This window comes from Dermacentor silvarum, chromosome 6 (assembly GCF_013339745.2).
Source record: "Dermacentor silvarum isolate Dsil-2018 chromosome 6, BIME_Dsil_1.4, whole genome shotgun sequence".
In the NCBI taxonomy this organism is placed as follows: domain Eukaryota; kingdom Metazoa; phylum Arthropoda; class Arachnida; order Ixodida; family Ixodidae; genus Dermacentor; species Dermacentor silvarum.
In genome coordinates, this window is record NC_051159.1 from 3,010,620 (window position 1) to 3,030,565 (window position 19,946).

The following is a 19,946-nucleotide window of genomic DNA, read 5'->3' on the forward strand; positions in this document are numbered from 1 at the left end:
TAGGCTCTCGCAGTCACTCTCGCCCGTATAGTACACCTGCCGCGCTCCTTGCCGAGTCGTCAGCGGCGCTTCTGAAGGCGTTTACACACGGAGCCGAGTCCAGTGGGTGTCCCCGGTTATGGAAACTCGAGTTGCCTGTGTCGGTGCGGAATTCGTCTAGCGGTCGCGTCGTGTACTGCTAGGTTGCGATGACGCGACCTCGGTTGCCTGCTTCGTGCAAGGACTGCCATTAGTGTCCGATGTCGTCGCTTCCCTCGCAGGTTGCCTAGTGATCTTTGTTACGGAAAACTGAACGCGAAGGCGTTTTTTTTTTTTTTTTCCACAGTCGGTGTCTGTTCACTCTCACGGTCTTTTGTGCGTGCGTGCATGCGTTTCAGAAATGCGAAGTTACCATGGCGCTCCGCCGGAGAGATTGAGAACATTAGTGAGAGATATACGAGTTAGTTCTTGTAAGTAGAGAGGTCTAGTGTAAAAAAAAAAAGAAGAGAGAAAAAAAAAAACGCGAGCACACAAGTAAACACGCGCACAGCAGCGCCGAGTGCGCGTGTTTGATGTGCCGGTATTGTGCTATACCTATACGTCACCGTCGGCACTTGCACCACTCGCGCAGCAGCCGTCTTCAAGGTGGTCAAGCCCGCAGTGGTAGCGAACCCTGCGTAGTCGCCGAGCCCTGCCAGCTGCTGGAGTCGATGGCTGTGCCGCCGAGTGTAGCCGTTGTTCGGGAGGGAGCGCAGGTGTTTGGGCGCTCGTCTACGTCGCGCTTATCGGAGCATGCATGCGCTCGGTGTTGTAGCGCAGATGAGCGGACCCTCGTTATATCGCCGGCTCTGGCCAGAAGCAGGGCCGGCTAATGCGCGGCCACTGTTTGGCCAGCTGTCCCCGTTGCTTGCGAGGCGGGATGGCCGTTAAACGAGGTTTACGCTGCGCGCCTGTACGGTTGTCGAGTTTGAGCCGGGCGACCGAGATGGAGACGCGGAGTTCGGCCACGTCAAGTTTCGCGTCGGTGGGGAAGTGGCTGTTGGGCCCGCAGGCGTCGAGCTCGTTATTTCTGAAGGCAGGTGCAGGCCCCCTCCTGCGCTGTAGATCCCAACGGTCTTAGTTTCCGTCGAATGTACTTTCACAGTAAGCGTGCGTGGCTGATCGTTTGTTCGCAGAGAGCGCCTAATTGTTAGTACTCGATGCCGCGCTTTCCCCCTTTCCGCGTTCTTAACCTAACGACTGAGGAGCGTTGTAGCGCATAATCATGGTAAATAGGCGTTACTGTTTTCTTAAACTAACGTGTTTACTTCCACCACGTCTTACACTATGATTGGAGTTCAGACTGAAATATGCCTCAAGGCGCCGAATTGACGCAGTAAGGGAACCCGCTTGGCGCGGTTGTCGCAAACTAAGGATAAAACAATTATATCCGTTAAGTATGCAAAAAAAAAAAAAAGACATCGTAGGACTAGTAGGGAAAAAATGCAATATGCCGGTGCGAAGTCATGAAATATATTAGGAACTCGGTCACATTGGCTCAGCTAAGCCCTGCCCTCGTCTTATCAAATAAGTACAACGGCCAGATACAACGAATAGATGTAGGAGACCGCTGCTGGGAATGCGTCATAAATCCGTTGTCTAAATGGAACGTGTAACGGGCGACCTTTAGAGCATCTGATGTGTCGATTGCGAGATTTTGACGCATAATGTGCGTGAATGTATACGCTGGTCATCTGCAGCGGTGGTTGTCGAGGAGACAGTATCACCGGAGTGTGATCCTGTGCACTCTGTACGCCTAATTCCTGGTGTGTCTTCCAGAACGTCTGCTAACGTCGCTTAAAGCGTCGCGTGTGCTGGTGCTAGTAGTTTCCTTTCGTCATGGGCAGCGTTCAGGCAGCGTAGCGAAGGCGTGCGGACAAGGACTGCCTTGCGCATCGAGGACACTGTCGCCGACGACCACCGTCCTTCCCTCTATCGCAGAGGCAGCGACTCGGACGTGCGCGTCGTGTGGAAGCTCTGTGCCGAACGCGCTCGCAGGTTTCGGGGGAACGGCGCCGTTCGGGAAGATGAATGAGCCGCGCGACTCTCTCTCGAGAGAGAACGTCTCGCGCCCGCTACCGACGCGGTCTCGCCGAGCGGGGTCGAGGGTGCGTGCCGGCTCATTAATCAGGGGCCGCCTTGTGACCCTTTCCCCGTGGGCCTCCTTCCGTCTGGCCGATGGTTGGCCTGCACCGTTATGTATTGCAACCAAGGCACGCGGTGGATGCTCAGCCGCGCTCTACGAGGATATCCGAGCCCACGCTGTGCACTTTCCTTCCATCCGCTGCATCCGTCCGCACGTTGCTTGCGCCCTCGGGATAGAGGCCGCCACGTCTGTCGCGTGACGCATACCGCTCGTTTCGGCCAGAAGCATCTTGTCGTCCGCTTTTTTTTTTTTTTTTTTTCTTCGTGTGAGTAGTCTGTACACTACACGCGTCTGCAATTTAATGGAACCCGTCCTTCGAACACGCTATGGTTGCTGTGCCGACGGTTTCGAAGATGGCGTTCGAGAGATAAGAGCGCTGGAACGAGTCACTGCGTGCGTGTTGAACGCCTTCATTTCAGAGTGTCGTTGGTGCGCGTAGATTTGGCGTAACTCTCTCAGCCGCCCCAGGTACCGCACCCTCGTGTGCCTATAGCGTACACGTAATTGCGTGCAGTAATTAGCGATGGTCCGTGAACGGGCCGAGCGCTCTCCCTCGTCGGTGCAGCCTTGTTCTGTCACCGCGGAGTTGCAGAGACAGCGCGCGGATCGGGCGTTCTCGCGTCGTGCGGGGCCTCGCGCCATCGGCCGGAGGCCTCTCGCTCCCCCCTCGTCCCACGCGCGACTGCTGCCGGTCGCGTGTCTTCTCTCGCTGGCGCCCTTGACCTTCGGGGTCGCGCCCGCGCAGTGTTCTTCCTCTCCGGCGGAGATGTCGCGACGCTCAAGTCGCCCGCTGTCGTCCGGGCCGCAATCTGTCTCCCTTCACGGGCCAAGCGCTCCGTGCGCGCGCGTCGCTTCGCGCACAGCGGGAAGTCCACGCGTGGAATCGCCCGAAGAAGCCCCGAAACAATAAACCCGTGTCGGGAGCTCGACTGGCGTGTCTCTCTCCTAGCTCTGGCCGCAACAAAAGGTCGGCGACGGCCTGCTGTCGGCCTGCCCAATGTGCGTGTCCCCGCACATAACTGCGCGCTGCGGTATGCGTCCTTAGGACGCAGGCGCTCGAGTAAGGCTGCGATCACGAGAACCAGGGATGCGCAGTTCCTCGACGTCTGAGTGATTGGGGCGGTATACTGCCATAGGACGGCATACTCATTCACGGGTACACACTCGGGCCGCACTCATTTCGTAGACGGGAGATAGAGCTTTAAGGAGTGACGAAGGGTATGCGGGGACCGTAGTATTATGAACGGGATCGAGTGAGTGCCCGAAGTGCCAGCGAAAGTCTGTGGCGGTGAGTGTGCGTTTATATGGTAGTTCGTGACTGTCTGCGAGTGTTGGCGATTGCGAGGGGGTGCAGGGAGGAACGTGAGTGACGGAAACTGGCAGTGTACGTGAGTGTGAGTGAGTACAAAGCCTCAAAATACGGGTGAGGGAGCGTCCGCATATTGAGTCTTTTCGCGGGGATACCCTGGGCGCTTACATGTTTGATCACGTGGTAACGCGTCCATTGCTTGCCCCAGCTGCCTCCGTTGCCTCCGTGTTTACAATTGGTGTACATGACGCATGGTGCGGCTCAGAAAACCTCTTTCGGGAGATATCGCAGACGCTGATTGGGTGGATGACACGAAGTTTTTGCCACAGCTTCAGGGGTCATGTAAAAGTGCTTTCGGAGCTCATTAAGCTTTGTCCAGACGGCGCGAGCAGTGTCTATGGAGCTTATTCTAAAAGCGAGGCTAAAAATGTGTTCCATGCTATCCAAACTTTCCGCTTATAAATTGAATCAGGATCGGTGTTTTTCTCTTCGTTATTTATTTGGCGAATACTTTGAAGCAGCAGCTTGTCACGTTTCTCACTCAGTGAAGTTCATCGGTATCGTCACTATATGATTAGTTTCTATCTAATCGCTCGCGGCTGCGCTCAGTTGCAATATAATTGTTCTTGCTGCACACAAGGCTTGGAACGTAGCTGTTCAGTACTTCGTAATACCTTGTAGCAAATATGTATTATTGCTAGTAAGTCGCTTACTCCGTGGACCGTCACGGAACATTTAGCTTCGACCGTACGTGTGCTGTCGGTATAGTCACTGGCTGTCACTCTTGCTTTAGCGCATTGATTCAAGTGTGCGCCCGTTCACATATTCTTAATACGTTACCGATAGTGTGCGTAAGTTTGCGTGCGAGTTGGGGTCGATGTGCGTAGATAACGTGCGCGAAACTCATTATGCAAGGAAGAGGCGCTACTCCCGTTGTCATTGCTTAACGAGCGGTACTCACTCTTGCAGACGTTCACGGGTTGATCTTTTCTTTGGAGGTTAGCGATACAACTCTGGCGGATGAGTGAAATTCAAAAAAAAAATGTGGTTGATCCCTCTAGATAGGAATCGGTATAGAACACGAAAGTGAAACGTGTCTTCACAGAAGTAGTGTAATGTTTATTGCACATTGATATATAATGTCTATTGGTGTTTTGTGGCTAAAGCGCCCTTAGGCGTTGATGCACCCACGCTGACGCCTGGTGGCACGTCTCCTCCATCACGACTACCAACGTCGATGACCATGAGCAACCGTCGTGCATATGGAAGCTGCACTACGCTGCACACGCTAGCACAACGCGAAAGACGAAGCACGTAACTGACACACTAATACAACGCGCAAGACAAAGCACGTAACTGAATCGTCACCGAGTCAAATCAGCGCGTACAGCGCGTCGTAATTGCAGCCTCCGCGATCAACTTCAGAAACATTTTCAGAGCTAATTGCGGAGGCCACGCTCCGCTGTGCTGAGTACGGCGAACGCCACCTAGGTGGCGTTGGTAGTGCTTCTTGATGCCAGCGTCCCTTCGAATGCTGGCATCGAGGCGTCGTAGTGCTGAGACCACCGAAGCGTTCACTGTCGGTGCGCGTTAGTGTCATAATGCAGTACTTCTCTTTTCTGCTCGTAGGCGGCGGCACCGCCCCGAGCAAGAGCGCGGGTACACGGAGGAGTGTTAGATATATAAGGCGCGTCTGTGCAGCTCTCTGCAAATGCGTTTGTGGCGCAATGGGTTAAACGCTCGGCGATCTATCGTCGCGGACCGAGAGGTCCTGGGTTCGATTTCCAAATTTTGCATGTTTGTGGAACTTTTTCTTCTGGTTTCTTTCTTTGTATTATGTTCGTGTACATTGTAAGCTGACGTATTTCCGTGACGGAAATACGTCAGTGAAGTCTTGGTGGACCCCGGCATAAAACACTTTCGTGTTAAAAAATCACTCATGCACCACTTTCCTCGAGGAAAGTGGTGCATCGAGACGGGCCGGCAACACAGGCTGTCTGTATGTAGCAACGGTCCGTGAACTTTGTCACACACACACCTGTGTATTCATTCCAATACTTAATATGCCAGTCATTATTTTTTCAGCCAACTGCTGCACGCGTCTTCAATCCACCGCACCACATTTTGCAGAATGAATAGAGCGGACTGCGTGAGCGACAGTTGATCGCACAGAGACAGGGCAGAAGCGGTAATGGTTTCGTATTCGTGCGCTTTCGCCGAAGCAACGTGCGGCGCGTCGCCGAAAGTGCCATCTCGTTTCTCGAGAACAAATTGCTCCGCGAAAAGTGTCAATACTGCCGATTTATATATACGGGTGCTGCTGCACGTGTCGTATACCGTGATCGCGCGTCAATGAAACTTGGCAGTGCCGCATGGGACGTGCTGTTAGGATCTAAGCGCGTGGCAACGTGCCGCCAGCAGTTCTCGTGTGCTCCACGTAGGAGGAAGCACTCTATAGCTTCGATGCGTGGGTCTTGTTGACGAGCATACAAGTGAAATACGTGGTTGTTCACGCTAGGAACACCTTGGTGAGAGAACGCTATAGTCGTTTCACCTTCAAAGTAAGCCGAAACGGCGCTATTAGGCGCAAGAAGCGCACTGCAGGACTAGCGCTGTCCAGCTCTTGCTGCCGACCACAACTAGCTACAAGTCGCGCTTGCTTGACTAACCTGGCACACTGCCCACGGTTATTAGGCGTGCAGCAAAGCGACTCGCACAGCTCTTAGGACGCGCCCGGATCTTGCATAAATGTATCGCCCTGAATCTGAATTATTCCCGCGCCTAATGCGATAACTGCGGACTCCTATGACGTCGACTGTTCCGTATAGAGGAAATCGCATTCTGCTGCCGTAGTGCTTGGAGGCAGCGATGTTGCGTGTTTTCAGGAAAGAGGGAAAAAAAATCCTGTATATTGCACTTACGCTGCAACGTTGGAGCTCAAGCAGCATGGACTTATTCGCACAATTTAGATTATAGGCATCCTCGCACATGCAAATAGCGCGGTCGAAAAGACAACGCACATTGGCTTGAGATAGACCACGCCCTTACCTGGTTAGGAGAGTGCGCTCGGCTGCCGTTTTTGTGCATTGAACGCCGCCCACTCGTGTTGAGCTTTTCCGAGTAACCGGCACGGCATTCCCGCTGACTGTGTCAAGACTGGCGCGCTTATGCGGTTGTTTATTTGTGCAAGAACGTGATTGCCGTGAGAACGTGTGGCCCACATGCGCCAGTAAATGAACAGCTGACACCACAACGCTGTGGAACTCTGATGCCGCGATGCCAATCAACTTATCGTGTGTTCGGAGCCCAACCATGTGCTTTTAAAACAAGAGGGGGCGGACGCAGCAGTTTATTGTAGGGTCATATACTCATACACAACATGAGTAACTCACTTTTTTTTTTTTTTGGCCTTTGTAGTAGTCATTGCAGTTCTTTATCTCCTGCGTGGAGACTTTTATTCATTTCATTATTTACTAAGAACCTTGTTTCACCTTGTTCGTTCATAGCTCTATCCAGTGTGTTCCCATTGCATTACGCAAATGCTTTGCAGTTCGATGGATGCGAACTTTCGAAGAAAACGAATCTCTCTTGAAAGAAGTGGTTTACCCCGTGGTGTTTTCAAGATATGTTTCCACCTTCCACAAATGTTATTTTACATAAAGGTGCTGCAAATTTCATGTGTATTGAGGCGTCTGATCTCATAAAAAGCACATGCCTTCGTAAGGTGGCTTTACTGCAGTGAAGCTTTACGAAAGTGCTTTTCTAAACCCGGAAACTTTGCACAATTAAGCCAAACTTCACACGTACGAAGAGTGAGTCATACTGATTGCGTGACATCAATTTTGTGCTGATGGCGCATTTCTCTGGTTTAATTTCTAAACACATCACTGAAGTTTTCAGTGGCACAAAAAAGTGGCCGTCAAACCCAGGAAAGTGACCGCACTAAAACCAAACTTGGCACATAGTGAGATGATTACCTACAGAATATTTGGGTGACGACCTTGGTGTGTAAAAAAGCATCGGTCTGTAGTGAATTTTTGAAATTCGTTTTCCATTGAGTGATGCGACCGCGCAGCACCCGACGCCGAGAGATTGCGTTAGTGGTCGATATCCTATGCAGGTACAATACACCTGATAATAAAGTTTATCCCCCCCCCCCCCCCCCCAGAACACACCTGATTAAATCAACCAAGCTAAGTGATTATTTGTTACCGCCCCATTTCAAAGGTCATGCCCACAAATCATTATCCAGCTTCCTGGACCTGATGTGGACTCGTGGCCAGTTTCACTGTTTATAATGCGTTTTTCAGTACACCCATGGCGCTGAGAGTTAGCCGCCGCTTGTACGTCCCCTGTCGTCTTTTGTCCGTTCTCGTTCTAATCCTTCATTCGAGTAACGATGTTTGCTTGGTTTGCCAGTCGCCTACTGGATGGATTGTTGTTACTTTCAAGCGCGGATCTGTTTGCGTTGGGTGTTTTTAAACTTGTTACAACGGCTGTTATTGCGTGTGCGCACGCTGGGTCTCTTATTTCCCGGTTATCTTTCTATTTCCCTCGTCCCACTGTGTTAAGGCAGCTAATTGTATTTACGTTCTGGTTGACCTCCCTGCGTTTCTCCTTTCCCTCTTCTCTCTCAAGCGCAGAACAAAGCTAGGGCAAGCCACTATACAGGACTATAAACGTAACGCGGTTCTGGTTTCCTCGAACCTTAGCAAAATGCGAATTTTCTCTAATGCGGAAGGGGAGCTGTTGTTTCTTGGCACGCTCATTGTTCGCAGTATCTGGAGCGCCTCCCTCAACAGCGCTCGTGCGGGGAATATGCCGACAAAGGAAGAGGGCGAGCGTAGCGTGTTACCTGTGCGGTGGAGAGAGAATGACGTTTTTATTTCCCAGCGGAACAACTTTCTCCTGGAAGAGCGGAGTCCGTGCGTTTCTCCACGGGAAGCTGCCTTTGTTTTAAAACTGGTTGCAGTGTGGAGGTCGCAACAGAGAGTACTTTGCCTCCTCCGTTTCTTTTTTTCCTGTAACAAAGCAAGGGAAGCAAATAACTGGATAGAAGAGTGACGGTTGCCACAATGCATCTCAATAGATAGCTAGCAGCGGTTGGTCCATTCTATAATGCGTGATGTGGGGCCATTCCGCTGTGCTTGATAGCGCTTACGTACCTGATAACAGGTGAAAGGTACCGACGCTTTCCGATTCAAGTTTTAAATACGCAGATTACTTGAAGGAAAGTACACACGCAGAGCATTTCGATACCTTGTACCGCTTATCAGACTTATCTGGACTTGCGTAAACAAAAATTGTGAAGTAAATAAAACAACCTGAAAAGGAGTCAGACGTTTTGTTGTAGTTTACTAGTCAGCCACGGTCGAGTATTTTTTTTTTTTTTTTTTTTTTTTTTTTTAGTTCTGGGCTTTGCACACAGATCTTTGGATGCTCAATCGGAAAGTGGGAAACTGGCCGGCTGCGGCTGCTCTCGGAAGTTGAGCGGTGTATCTAAAAAGCTATATAGCGTGGGGAATGTTGACCACTTGGTTAGGATTGGTGTCTTGAATCACGGATTATTTGCTGTCGTGTTGAGATCATCGGGTTGATCGTGTGTAAGATTTCGTATATGAAAGGGATCCATTCTCCGTTCCAACGCTGAATTATATCTGCACAGGGTGTCCAGAATATCGACAAGCAGATCACATATTAGGCGCTACTAAACACAAGTACGTTGCCCTGCATCGTCAAGGCGGCGCTACCATTCTTTGGCGACTTGAATGAACTGGTAGTTTGAGCTTCAACCCTTCCTGTTCATCTTCTTCGCGATGCAGCGCAGTGTTTTAGAATGCGTGATCATTACACGGTGACACCCACGGAAACTTGTTCCCGCTTGTTTCCCTGGTTCTGTAAGGGATGCGCGAACAATGTTTGCGACCGAATCTCATAGTGCCAGGACCCAATCATTTATCGAATAATTTTCGAATAAAAAGAAGCCGGTTTGACCTTCAATATATAACGACGTTCGTATCGTATAGTATTCACCATATTAGCAATTTTCCGTCATAACATTGCATGTTATCAAGCGTCGTTTATTAGAAGTCTCACTGGAACATAGAAACAAATAAGTACTTTGTTTGCATATACCCAGTACTTTTCGCACAGTGCGAATGATTGTGGTTTAAAACAAGACGTCTGGCTTCGTGAGCGATGTGTGTTTCAATTGTTGCCGGTATTGTGGGGGACAGTTCTACGCGAACACCTTTCAGCTCATGTAATGAAACGATTGTGGAACCGTCTGGATGGCGTGTCTGCCACTTGGCTCCACCTCGTGTCGACATTAAAAAGCTAAGAAAAGTGCATTTTCTCGCTGTACTTTTGCGTGTATTTTGCGTGTGGGGACATATGAAAAACACAACGTAGCTTACACGAAGCGCATAAAATAGTGACTACCGTTTTCCTATGTGACGACCTTTCCGTTCCGTAGAGTTTTCGAGGCTTCTCTGTTCAGCTGCCATCTTGTTTAGACAGCACAGTAGCCTGCATCGTTTTCGACTTCGATCCTATCTTCGCGAAGCTTTCTATCTTGTCGGCTTCGTCAGAATGGGATCGCCGCTGTCTGCTTAGCTGTCTACGGTGGCTATTGAAACTCAGCCTTTAGTGTGCTCAACTACGTAGCTTCTCTAGTTTTATATCGGCTTTATGACCACTGGGATGAAATTTATCGCACGTTTGCTCCGATTTTCTTTGGTTGCGCACACTTCAGGATTTAAACTTTTCAAAAAAAAAAAAATTCGTACTAATGGACATTCCGACTATTCGACTCGACAGAATTGTAGCGATTTGGGCCTGTTGGTTGTACATCGGAAATAGTTTGAAGCGCGAAAAACTCGACTCGACGACCGAATCAAATACGGCATTATTCGATTCGTTGTTACAAATTTTCGAGTATTCGCGCACCTCTATGGTTTCTGATCCTTGTGTGAACAGGTGGTCACATTTTGCTGACTGACATCACTTGTTCCCGCGCCGGTGTTGTGGGAGTGCAATTCCGCGCTTTCGTGGTCAACGCTATCTTTTGGGGCCCTTCAACGTGTACAATTGACAGAAAGTGGTAATCAAACTCTTCGCATAGCTTGAATTACTGTCACGTGTGTGCAGCTTCTCCTTTCGCGCTGCCTGCTCTCGTAGAATCTTCGCGAGCGCATGTGAAGACGTCAGCGGCATTTGAAGTCGGCGAACGCTGCAGGAGAATCGGAGTGCTGCCATTCGCGTCTGCCGTCACCTTTGGCAGTCGCTGACCGATCTGTGTCGTAAGTGGAAGCTGTCCTCGTCGTTGGCCTACAAATATTTTCGTGCCTGGTGGGAGCTGCGCTATTGCGAGTGAGACTGCGAAACCGGCAGTGACGTTCGTCAGCTTGGTTACAGTGCTCCTAAACGTCGCTCGGCGGGAACACATCGGTGTGTTCGAAATCATGCGGTTAAATATGGTGCCGTGGAGTTTGATGTATTCGGCAATGCGCAGGATATTAAATGGAACGAGCGCATGTCAAAGCATGCTGAGGCTCAAACGGAAAGCAGCAGTCAAGGCACAGCTTTGTCTCGTCTCCTTGCTGTGGGCATTGCAGCTTTTAACATGCATCAGTAGGCAGCCCAGACCAACTTCCTCCGCAATTTTTTTATATGTAACATGTCGAAAATAGCGGAAGCTGCTGGAATACTGCACAACTCGTTTCTCGGCTGCTGGCGATAAATTGTACTCAGAGGGGGTAATGTCACTAGATTGGCAAGGTGACTTCCGCAGCAGCTACGTGCCTAATCACGAAATTCTCGTGTCGCTCGTCCTGAAATCTGGCTGCCTTTGGTGCTCCTTTGTGCAGACAGTATACTGCCCGTCACATGCCCGCATGTTGCACGACGTCCTCCTTTGCAGGCCTGTTCTAGTAAACATCCCCAACTTCAGGATAACGTTAATGCACGGATAAAATTGAATATAAATGAGGTTTCAACGCGGTCAAGAATATCGGATAAATTTTCGCGCAGCGCTATTCGCCTCTTTCGACGGCTCTTATGCGTGTGGCTTTAATCGAAACTCGTGGGACTCGTTGTGGTTACTTGTGGCTTTGGTGCTAAGTACGAGGTCACGGGATCAAATGTCGCCCGCGACTTCCGCATTCCGATGGGGGCGAAATGTGAAAATACCCGTGTACCGTATATTGGGTGCGCGTTAAGGACCCCAAGTGGTCAAAATGAATCCGGAGTCCCGCACTATAGGGCGTGCCTCATAATCAAATTGTGATTCTGGCACGTGAAACGTTAATTTTAAACTCGTGGAAGGGCACTTCAATCTGTAATGACTTCGGACCGTCTGCCTGTGTGTATGTGCCTTTTTAGTGTATCTGTCCAGTTTGTGCCTCTTTAGTCGTCTTTATGGAATATACCTTATGCAATAAGCTAGCGCAACACAGGGGTAATTGGAGATCACAGGGAGAGGCCTTCGTCCTGCAGTGGACATAAATATAGGATGGTGATGATGGATTATACTAACGTGCTCTAGTCACCTGACCGTCTGCGTGTCGTTATCTTTTGTAGCATCCTCGTACGGCCAGACACAGCCGAGCCTGGTGATCAACCCGATCGGCGAGAACAAGACTGAGCCCGCTGGCACGGGCTTCGTGCTCTTTTGCACCAAGGGCGCCGGCGAGGCGCAGTTCTCGGACTTCAAGTGGACCGGCCCCAACGGACAGGAGATCACCGGGTGAGTGGCTCACTGACGTCAGCATGTGACGCAACATTTCTGCTGTTATGGATATCCAAGGTTAAGCACACTTGACAGGGAGCAGGGGCTGGAGTCCGTCACACGCATGTCGCAGTATCTTGGCGTAATGTACTCGTATTAGGAGTCAGCTGGTTACTGGGTACGTCTCGTTTCTTAAAAAAAAAAAAAAAAAAATTAGACAAAGCACGCTGCGAATCCTAGTCCTCAATTTCACTCCTCAGTGCCCTTACAAGCGTAAATAATCAACCAGTCCTCCTGTAATTGCTTGCAGCTCAGTTGCTGGCCTCCTACGCGCATCTCTCATCCGGCGAACACGCACAGTATTGCGGGAAATCCGACCGCGTGTGTCGAAAGAGCATTTTCCTCGGAAGCCTGAAACAGCGGCTCGTGCTGACACTTTGTACACGGTGCGCTATTGTTCGAGGGAGGAACACGAGCTTTTCGTGTAGAGCCTGTAATTCTCCTCGTTATAGTAAATGGAGTTTCATGATCAGGATATTTCAGAAGCAGAGTGAACGCACTTTCCAGGCATCGCTGTTTGAGAGCGCATGCTATTTCACCTCGGCTTTCCGGTCGTCTGCTGGAACCGGTCTTCTACTGGGCGCTGCGTCGGGCGATTTCGGGCGCCTTTTGTGCGTCCTTACAAGGGGCGACAGCCGCCGATTGACGACGTCGCGCGATCTGCAGCTGACTTGCGAAATGCGATGTGTAGCGGGCGCCGACCAGCAAGCCTGGGCCCCTCGTACGACGCCCGTGTATCGAGAGCACCGCGGGGGAGGCCGACCCTTTGCCGTCTGCGATTTCGCCGCGCTGTGTCGGAGTTTCTTTCCCATTGTTGCGGCTCCCGCCCGCAGAGACGTGGAGAGGCGTCCATCGCATTGCCGGAAGTCTGACCCAAATGAAGTGCAAATTGTTGGGTGTGCCGGCTTAGAGCAACAGCCAAGCGCGCCGCCGGCTCGGGTGGCTCGCGGTCACCATTTCTCTCTTCCCGCATCCGATTGCGCCACGCGCGGCTTACTGCCGTGCCTCGGGCGTGATGCCGCCAAGGAGGTTATATATATTCCGGGAGCGGAGGTCACCTCCAAGAGTATTAATGGCAAAAAAGCAATGAAGAGGTTGATACGACCGGATCCGTTGCAGGCATAGGTAGCGATACAAAGTAGCTGGAAAGTTTTGAGGAAGAAACAATAATGATTATGGATATGTATACAAAAATGCTAGAATGAATTAAATCGAGCAGGCTAGGTGACCATTTCTCACCCCATCGTTTCAAAGGGGATGCCAGTAAATCATCATCCCTTCTACGCCTCCGCTTGCCCGGCAATCCGCCCAGTCCCTCCGCGATTACCAGAGTACCGGACACTCTAAAACTCTGATCCTCTTCAAATGCGTACGCCCGAAGCGCGTTTTCGACGCCGTCGCCGTGCTGTCACGGTCGATGCGCGGCTCGCGTTTGGAGGTCTCGTGGAAAATCTCGCGGATCGCGCTGCCGTTCGCGGACAGAGATGTGGGTGAGGGGTAATTAAGAAGTTTGTTTCTTGACTTAAGCTCGAGCGAAATTTTCAAGATACACTTCAGGCTTTCGAGGACGTTCGCGTGGAGCTTTTCCTTTTTTTTTTTTTTTTCTGTGTGTGCGCTTTCTATATCATGCGTCAGGAAACATTGCGTGCGGTGCCTTCCATTAGGGGGGTTCTCGTTCTCGAAGAGTTTCATTATTCCGAAACATTACCTCCGTTTCGTACCTTTAAGCACTAACCACCAAGTACTGTTAAATTGTTTCGGTGTAGGGAGGATTTTATTATATTCAGATTTTCTTAACCCTGCATTTGGTGTTCCATCGGTCATTTACTACTGAAATATGTATTTTTTAGTTATCGTTTGCTGCCTTTTCCCTCCTTTACGTGGCACTGCTCTTCCACCATCGAACAGTGTCGCTTTGTTCAAGTTTAGATGAAAATTGGCGCTCTCGCCATTTTCTTCCTATCTGTCGGTTTTTCTTTTTTCAGAAAACAAAATCCGACAGGCTCCAGTAATTACTCGGGCTGTGAGCTCGTTTACTGCGACAGGAGTTGCTTCCGTAACTCCACCAAATTTGTGCAAATTTTCTGCAATTCTGTGCAAAGTTCCTCTGCTGCATTCAGCACCACGAGGACATTTCGTCCACTGACAACCAGGGCCGGTATTTTGTAGCGATGCCTTTCCGATGCTAATGCCTTTTCGCGCTTGGCCAGTGGTCAGAGCGACGATCCGCTCACGTTATCAACGGGATCAGCTGGCCGTGAGCGGTGGATGATAAGACTAGTATAGAATAAAGCATAACGCATCGGTACAAAATACCGGCCCAGGACAGCCAAGAGCCGTCTTTTGTGACACGTGACTAGCGACGCGCTTGCTCTCTGAAGGCACATTTATCGTGGAACATTTGATTTCATTTCACTTATTTATTCTCAGTGCCGTTGGACGATAAGATAGATATATTTATTATGAGAGAAAATCTGAGATGTCGGCCTGAATCAATGTTCTGACCTGGTACTCGGCGTTGGGGGAAGGGGAATAGGTGTAGAAAGAAAGAACAGAGAAGACGTTGATTATCAGGATGAAGGTGGTGGTGAGGTGTATTAAAACGTTTGAGTTTATTTAACCACATGGCAGGTACATAAAAGTACACAGACGTGGTTAGGTGTGTTGGAAAAAAGCTGCAATTCACAGCTTGACTGGCCCCATCACCCGGTAAACAAAACAAAATAACAAATAACGTGATATATATTAGGGCGGTTCTAACGCACTTTCTTTTTAAATCTACGTTAAGCGAAACTTTCTCGACTTTGACTGTGAATAGCCCCAATTAATGCTATATGACACCTGATGCGTGCCAACTATGCACAAGGAATTGTTCACGTTTTTGCGTCGCAGGTGTTTTGTGTCGTTTGACTTCGCGGTGAAGCGCCAGTCAAACCCTGTTCGTATATTCTGCGCCGCCTTTTGAAATTTGCAGCATAGCAAGTACGTACGTACACGGCAAGACTGAGAAGGCGCTTTGGTCCCGTGACAGGGGTATAAATGCCAAACTCCCCGGGGCAGTGCGGGTTGCCATGGGCTCATTCGGGGATGTCAATGAGATTTTTTGCGATTAAGAGAGCTGAATCGGTGCACGCGAAGCTTGTCCAACCCTAGGGAAGGGGTTGGTTAGTTTTTTGAGCGTTTGAGACGTTCACGGGCTCGCTGCCGCTGTCGTTCCTTCGACGCAGCCTGCTCTTCGGCAGAACAAACCAAACGCGGCCTCCCCGTCTGATTGCCGGGCCTGGACTGGCGGGAAACGGCGGGCGCGAGGCGAGCTAACACGCGATCACACCCTTTCCCTCCTCCGCAGGGTGGGGGGCGCCTGTGATTGACTGGGGGTATGGTATGATCGCACGGGCTATCTGGGGGCGCCGCGTCTGCTTCTTCATGCATATTATCATCATCATCATCAGCCTATATGTCCACTGCAGGACGAAGGCCTCTCCCTGCGATCTCCAATTACCCCTGTCTTGCGCTAGCGTATTCCAACTTGCGCCTGTGAATTTCCTAACTGCATCATCCCACCTGGTTTTCTGCCGTCCTCGACTGCGCTTCCCTTCTCTTGGTATCCATTCTGTAGCCCTAATGGTCCACCGGTTATCCATCCTACGCATTACATGCATATAAAACCCCTTAAAGGGCGCGTATGATGAACCGACAGTGGCTGAAGAAGGACCTTCCAATAGATGCGGATGGCATAAGATTTCTCCCTGTTCAAGGAAATGGCGTCCCCTATGATGTATTTATGCTTTTCGGTCTTTGTAGCATATTGAGGTCGCGTATAGATTTCCAAAACGCTGATCCCCAAGCACGATCATTTAACGCCTATTTTGTTGAGAATGTCACGAAACGTAGACCGACAGTGGCTGATCGGTTAGCGTGGTAGTCTCGCCACTTGGAGGTCGGTGGTTTGAATCCACATCCTGACGAGCTATTTTTATTTTCGCGCGGCTTCGGTGTTTTTGTATACGCCAACACCGACGTGAGTGAGGCAATACAAGCTTCGCTTGAAAAAATAATGCACGAAGTTCACAAATCCGTGGCGCATGTGATAGTGTGCATGAAATTATTACAATTCTTACGATTTTGCACTAGTCCTTGTCACGATATTTAGGAGCTGCTTATAATACATAATTTTACGTTAAGCGTAAGGCCTCAGTAGTGTCTCAGTAGGTGCAGGTGACTAAATTGTCATAGCGTTTCTCTCTAATGTTTTTGCCGAGTTGGAGTTGTAAACTTGATGCGGCAGTTTTCTAGAATTTTAGGATTTCCATCATTTTTTTAATTGAAGGCCTAAATAAAAAGATAAATGATAAATACAACATAAATAAAAAATAACGTAAATAAAAATACAGATACGGTTCGAGCGGCGGCAGCGAGCCATGGCTACCTGGACTGAGGAGGCTTGAGGAAGCCTGGTCCAACAATAAAGTTTATTTATCTCTCTCTCTCGCTGCATACGGGTAGATTTTAACTTTTTCTTTTGAATGCAACAAACCTGACGATTGATTTCTGCGTTCCCATGTATTAGGAGCTCACGAGCCAAAGCTTCCTCTAAGCGTGCTGGTTATGCAGCTGGGAATACTATCGAGGGAAGCGTCGATTGAAACATGAAAAGGTCGGAGGTCGGCAGGTGGGTTTCTAGCCATAGCTTGTTCTTTGTTGGAAGGGCCGGAATACCGCTTAGTTGTACTTATTGGCTAAGCGATTCTCAATGTGTGATCGATGCGTGGTGAGATGTAACTGAGAGGACTGGAAAGATACGGCGTATATTATCTTTGTGGTATATTTTGTGAAGTGTGCACATGCGAGAAATACTGTAGGCGTTAATGGTATAAGTCAAGAAAGACTCCGTGTCTTCCGTCTCAGAAACACTACTAGAAGGGCGCGAGTACAAGCTAAAGCGTGCAGAGTGGTCCTTTGTCACCTCGTGGTTCCATGTGAGTTAGTATGAGGGTCCCAAACAGAAGACGCTTACTCTAGCCTTGAACGCACCAGAGACTTGTACGACAATAGATTTAGTGGGGCTGGGGGCAATTACGATGGAGAAAGCCACCTGTGCGCGGTTATCGTTTTAAATGCGAAGCATTTCTTGGCGAACATTTGCCACTTTGAATCTATCTATCTATCTATCTATCTATCTATCTATCTATCTATCTATCTATCTATCTATCTATCTATCTATCTATCTATCTATCTATCTATCTATCTATCTATCTATCTAATGTCTTGGTGCTCTCATGGTCGTTTCGTTAACTTGGTATGTACCAAAATTGGCGTAGCATGACAAGAGTATGACGAACATAACTGATATGTTATGACATGCGTGTCATGTAGGTCATGAAACAGCCGCCTACGTCTTAGTGCTCTCAAGGTCGTTTCGTTAACCGTGGTAGGCTCCCCCCCCCTCGCACGCTGCTTCGCATAACATCGATTCCCACAGGGCGTGGGATCTGCCGGTCCTTTTTAGTTATCTGATGAACATACAGGTTCCATGAAAAGTTATTAATGTGGACACCATAATTGTAGTAGTTCACAACCTTAGTATAATCAATTTGTGGAGTAGAATAACATTGGCGAAGATGTCTAGCTTTCCGAGTTATTCTTAATAATTTGCAATTTTGTCGAGATGGAAGTGGACAACCAACGCATAGGATGAAGAAAACGTGCTATAAACTGCAATGTGGTTCGCCAAAAAGCCTCGCAGATGCCGAAACGAAACTTGGCAGATAATAGTATTCGGAAAAAGGCATGAGCCTTCAGGGACGCCCGAAGCCACGAGGAACGGTGCTGAGTCATGACTATTAATGATGTCATATATTGAGTGCTCCTGCGCAGAAAGCGTTGAAACCATTTGAGCACGTTATGGCCAATCGTAAGTTTGAAAATCGGCAGTTGGTGAAGCACGTTGTCGAAAGTAAGCTCAATTGACAACAATTTATACCCTAACAAAACAGTGACCTAAAGTAGAGAGAGAGATCGCTAGTGATTTCCGCTTTCAGATCAGTGATTACGGAAATCGCGCGGTGAAAAAAAAGAGCTGGAATCGACGAAGGCAACCGTGTGTTGGCACCACAACTGCCGCGGAGAAAACTGAATTCGTACGCAGCTGCATGATGCGCTTCCTCGATGAAAAACTTTTGGCGTTCCCTTCTCGCCAGGTCAAGCGAACGAGCACTGATGGCCGGTACGCTAATCGGTTTAGCTTATTTTTCAACCCGCTGTCTTTCCTCACGCAAACTCGGGCTCTCCAAGCAGGCTTTCATCCAGGTTCTTTGCTTGTCCGTTAAGGACGGACTAATGCGGCTGGGCAAGCACGGTGTTGTGAGCCGTCATTGGGAACCTTGTGCGTAAAACACGCTGACAGTGCAGGGGTTTCGAAACCGGGGACCGTCGAATTAATGCCTCGCTTGGCGCGGCGTGGCCTTCTCGAAAACGGCGGCGCGATTCGCCTTCGGCGGCTGCCGCTGCTTGCGAGCCTTCATTTTCTTACACGCGGGGCCGTGGAATGATTCTTGACACACTTGCCTGTCTCGGTGTTCGCAGAAGAATGCGTTGCGGGCATTATGGCGGGAAACTCCGAGCCGTTTTGTTGCTCGTGGGCACAGCGTTGGTTATTCTTTTTTGTACCTGTTTTCCTTACTTTGGATTGCCGCTAATGGAAGCCTCGCAGGTGCGAACAATGGGGGGGATGCGGTTGTGAGGCACAAAGGCAGGCATTTTTCAAAACGAATTCAGCTGCTTGTGAGCACTGTGTGACGCGTTGTTCGGGAAGAGACTAGAGGTGGGGAAAAAAAAATGACCTTTTTTTTAACACCTGTCGCAATAGTGACGCAAGGAGGCCGGCGTGCTTTTTATGCTCGCCCAAGGTTAGGCGTCGTGCTATATCGTGTTACTGGGATTGCGCGATCAACGACAGCGTGTGCAGCTGCGCTTGTCATCCTTGCGTCATTAATCGCGCGTGTGTTTCTCGTTTTTAGCGGCGCTGACGAGCACGTTTCGCATGCGACGGTTTCCGTACGTGACAAAAGCAAGCTGACGGGAATTCAGAAATCAGGCGTCCGCGGTCATGCGGAGGGCGTTGACAAGTACTGCATTCCGCTGTCTTCGCGCTCGTGGCTTGCTTGCTCGACCTACCTGTCGTCGTCCCCCAATCTATGGTACCCTAGAATTCCAGTACGCTGTACCTCACTCGAAGATAAGGCTGTCATTGTTGCTATCAAGTATGCGCGACCTTCGCGATTCCTCTCGCATTCATTCGCGATTTCTGTGCAAAAAGTTGTGGCGTGCATCCGTCGGCCATACATTCATCTCTCTATCCTGTACATCGACATAGTTCTATTTAAGGGTTATCTCCTTGTTGTTTTTCTGCGTCGTTTGGTTTCAGCCATCCAAGCTGCTATTACGGTTACAAAACCCCGTCGCGGAGAAGAAAAAAACGCTGACGATGCCACTGCTTGACCGGCCCTGACGCCCTTACGGCTCTAAAGTGGGCAAGCAAAAGGAAAGGAAATTGGGTTAATTCGATCGCTTGTGTTTTGCATCAAAACTACGCGGCCTGTTTGCAAGGGAACAACTGTGCAAAACGCGATCCGACGCGAAATGCGAAAACACCCGCGTACTTAGATTTAGGTGCACGTTAAAGA

General features: G+C 49.6%; 1 protein-coding gene across 5 annotated transcripts in view; it reads left to right on the forward strand.

Annotated features, from left to right (window-relative positions):
- Positions 1-19,946, forward strand: part of LOC119455253 (fasciclin-2-like) — a 123,162-nt gene that overhangs the window by 34,108 nt on the left and 69,108 nt on the right. For all 5 annotated transcript variants that reach the window (XM_037716650.2, XM_049668664.1, XM_037716652.2 and 2 more), the window contains exon 2: positions 12,054-12,219. In XM_037716650.2, coding sequence (XP_037572578.1) covers positions 12,054-12,219 — 166 coding nt within the window. The remainder of the gene's footprint in view (positions 1-12,053; positions 12,220-19,946) is intronic.